This window comes from Ooceraea biroi, chromosome 13, assembly GCF_003672135.1.
Source record: "Ooceraea biroi isolate clonal line C1 chromosome 13, Obir_v5.4, whole genome shotgun sequence".
In the NCBI taxonomy this organism is placed as follows: domain Eukaryota; kingdom Metazoa; phylum Arthropoda; class Insecta; order Hymenoptera; family Formicidae; genus Ooceraea; species Ooceraea biroi.
In genome coordinates, this window is record NC_039518.1 from 4,689,122 (window position 1) to 4,692,559 (window position 3,438).

The 3,438-nt window shown below is 52.2% G+C and overlaps 1 protein-coding gene across 1 annotated transcript; it reads right to left on the reverse strand.

Annotated features, from left to right (window-relative positions):
- Window positions 1-2,385: 2,385 nt before the first annotated feature.
- LOC113563298 (protein twist-like) lies at window positions 2,386-3,438 on the reverse strand. Its single transcript, XM_026974723.1, has one exon. The coding sequence runs from the start codon at window positions 3,436-3,438 to the stop codon at window positions 2,386-2,388; it is 1,053 nt and encodes a 350-aa protein (XP_026830524.1).

Here is a 3,438-nt window from a genome sequence, read left to right on the forward strand (position 1 = left end):
CTTCAGTTTTCCTTGCTCGTATTCGTACTATCAAGACTTCCGATCCGGCCGTGCCAGCACGGCGTAAAACCCGTCTGACTGACCCACCAGGGAACTCTTGCCGTGGGCAGGAAAAATTAGTCAAGACCAGAGTCCTCTAGCTTTGAGGAAACGGGTGTTAGCCGAACAGTGCCTCCCGACACCATCCGTTACCGGGAAAGACCGCGTGGAGGTACCCGTCCAGAGATGCGCCCGGTCCGTGATAGATACACTCTGGCTCTGCCAAGAAAGTCATAGTTACTTCCGCCGTTTATCCGCGCTTGCTTGAATTTCTTCACGTTGACATTCAGAGCACTGGGCAGAAATCACATTGCGTCAACACCCGCGAGGGCCATCGCAATGCTTTGCTTTAATTAGACAGTCGGATTCCCCTAGTCCGTACCAGTTTTGAGCTGAGCGTTGAATGGCGGCCGAAGAGGACGACCACGACGGCTCGCGCCGCCACGGAAGTCTCGCAGCAAGGAAGATCCGCGGGAGGCCAAGGCACGGAATCGAGCTCGGATCCCGGCAACGGCGCGAGAACGCCGACCGTTCACCTCGCCCAGGTTCGGCACGTCAGCCAGACCCGCTTCCCGACCAAGCCCGACACGCCCCGTTCCTCAGAGCCCAATCCTTATTCCGAAGTTACGGATCCAATTTGCCGACTTCCCTTACCTACATTAATCTATCGACTAGAGGCTCTTTACCTTGGAGACCTGCTGCGGATATGGGTACGAACCGACGCGACGCCTCCACGTGGCCCTCTCCTGGATTTTCAAGGTCCGAGGGGAAGATCCGGACACCGCCGTAACTGCGGTGTTCTTCGCGTTCCAAACCCTATCTCCCTGCTAGAGGTTTCCAGGGAACTCGAACGCTTATACAGAAAAGAAAACTCTTCCCGGATCTCCCGACGGTGTCTCCAGGTCATTTTGGGTTACCCCGACGAACACTCTTACGAGGGCCCGAATTGTATGCGGTTCCGCTGCCGGGTTCCGGAATAGGAACCGGACTCCCTTTCGCCCGACGGGCGTGTGCCTTGTTTCGCGCACAACACCGTCGGCTGCGCGGCTCGGGCTTGCGCGTGTCCGCGAGTCGTCGTCTCTCTGATTGAACCACCGAGAGTTCGCGCGCGCAGCCACCACAAGTGTCACCGCGCACTGCCGCCGGCCCCCGCTGCTCTCCGGAGAGAGAGAGAGAGGGCGGGGAGTGAACAGCACTCGGGTATATCCCGCCGTCATCGAAATGCGATTTCTCATAGGGCTTAGGATCGACTGACTCGTGTGCAACGGCTGTTCACACGAAACCCTTCTCCACGTCAGTCCTCCAGGGCCTCGCTGGAGTATTTGCTACTACCACCAAGATCTGCACCGACGGCGGCTCCAGGAAGGTTCACGCCCAGACCCTTCTGCGCACACCGCCGCGACCCTCCTACTCGTCAGGGCCTCGTGACGACCGCGGCCCCCGCGAGGGGGGTGCGGCCGCCCCACTTGCCGCTGACGGCAGAGTATAGGCTCGACGCTTCAGCGCCATCCATTTTCAGGGCTAGTTGCTTCGGCAGGTGAGTTGTTACACACTCCTTAGCGGATTCCGACTTCCATGGCCACCGTCCTGCTGTCTTAAGCAACCAACGCCTTTCATGGTGTCCCATGAGCGTCGAGTTGGGCGCCTTAACTCTGCGTTTGGTTCATCCCACAGCGCCAGTTCTGCTTACCAAAAATGGCCCACTTGGCACTCTGATCCGAGATGCTCGTGGCTTCATAATTCAAGAAAGCCAGAGATCTCACCCATTTAAAGTTTGAGAATAGGTTGAGGTCGTTTCGGCCCCAAGGCCTCTAATCATTCGCTTTACCAGATGAGACTCGCGCGCGTTCCGTTGCGGAACGGCCGAGTGACAGCTATCCTGAGGGAAAGAAGGTGCCAACGGAAATGATCTTCAAGCGTCGCTCCAAGCGATACACATTCGGTATAAGTTTCCAACATCCTTCCAGTATCGCCACGAGTTGGTCATCTAAATCATAAAGGATTGCCCAACACGACAAAAGAGCAAGACTATTCCTGCACTTGTAATGTTATTTAAAATCCACACAAGAAGTGTGAAAATCTAGATAAGTTAATATCTACATAATATGTGTGAGAAGTAATGAGATTGGCACTACATCAATTGAAACTCTGATCGTACGGGTAAAAATCTGTTATTTAAAGCATATTGTTTCAGCATTAATCATTAAATCTTGATCCCTATAGACTTTATCTTATCGGTTCGTCCTCCTCTTTTTTCTCTCTCCTTTCTTTGAGATATCGATATGCATTTGTATAGATTACTCTGCGCAGATCCACGTTACAAGACTCAAAAACTTTAGGAAAACATTACAAAAACTCAAAAAACTTACTAGTCTCTTCGTCGCTGTCACCGCCGTCTACATTCGTCTTCAGCAAATGATAGAGAAAGTCGATGTACCTGACAGCTAGCTTCAGCGTCTGGATCTTGCTAAGTTTGTCGCTTGGCAGGGTTGGTATGATCTTCCTCAGGGCGGAGAATGCTTCGTTGAAGCTCTGCATCCGCTGTCGTTCCCGCACGGTCGCCATCGTTCTAGGTCTCTGGATGTCCGCATCAGTCGCACTATTTTTCCTTCGTGGTCTCCTCTTCGTCGCACTCGCCTCACTGTCGACCTCGTCGTCGTCGTCGTTCGTGTTGTTTTTACTGTTATTGTCATTATTGTTGTTACTGCTACTGTCGTTTAATTTCTGTCTTTTTGTGACGGACTTGATGTCGTTCGTGACACTGTAACTTCTCGTTGATGTTGACGATGAAGATGATGAGAGTAATTCCGTTTGGACACTCTGGTCAAACGATTTCACCTGCATCTGCTCATTGTATCTCCGAAGAGGATGATGATCAACCACTTGTTGTTGCTGATCGGTCTTGTACTCCACCACATTCCTGTCCGTAGGGTGATAGGAAGCCTGGCCGTGGACCGACTGAACAGAGCCGAGCGCGTTAATCTCGTCCTCGTTGCAACCTTTAGGCGAAAACATGAAATGCGGTGACGTTACGTACATGTTCTTGCCGTATTCCGGCAGGAACTCCGACGAATTCTCGGTCGACTGCCGCCGCCGCTCATTGTCAGCGTAACTCAGTGAGAAACTCCTTATGATTTTACCTGTAAGCATCGGATCCAAAAGAGGCGAAAGATTAGGATTAAAATTGAGTTTAGGCCCATTATTGAATACCAATTGATGGTTGTAATCGGCTTGATGTGAATAATGAGGATGTGAATAAGCCGACATCGTGCGATGCTGCTGCGGCGGACTGCTAAGGTCCGTCAATTGCGACATGAATGGCGTGAAGTGCTGGTCGTACTGGCTCGGTACCGACGAGTCGCTGTTGGAATTACCGTCACTGAAGCCTAGGATCAACAT

Bases quoted from the DNA above. Each gene is read 5' to 3' on its own strand.
- LOC113563298 (XM_026974723.1), bottom strand. From the start codon at position 3,438: ATGTTGATCCTAGGCTTCAGTGACGGTAATTCCAACAGCGACTCGTCG.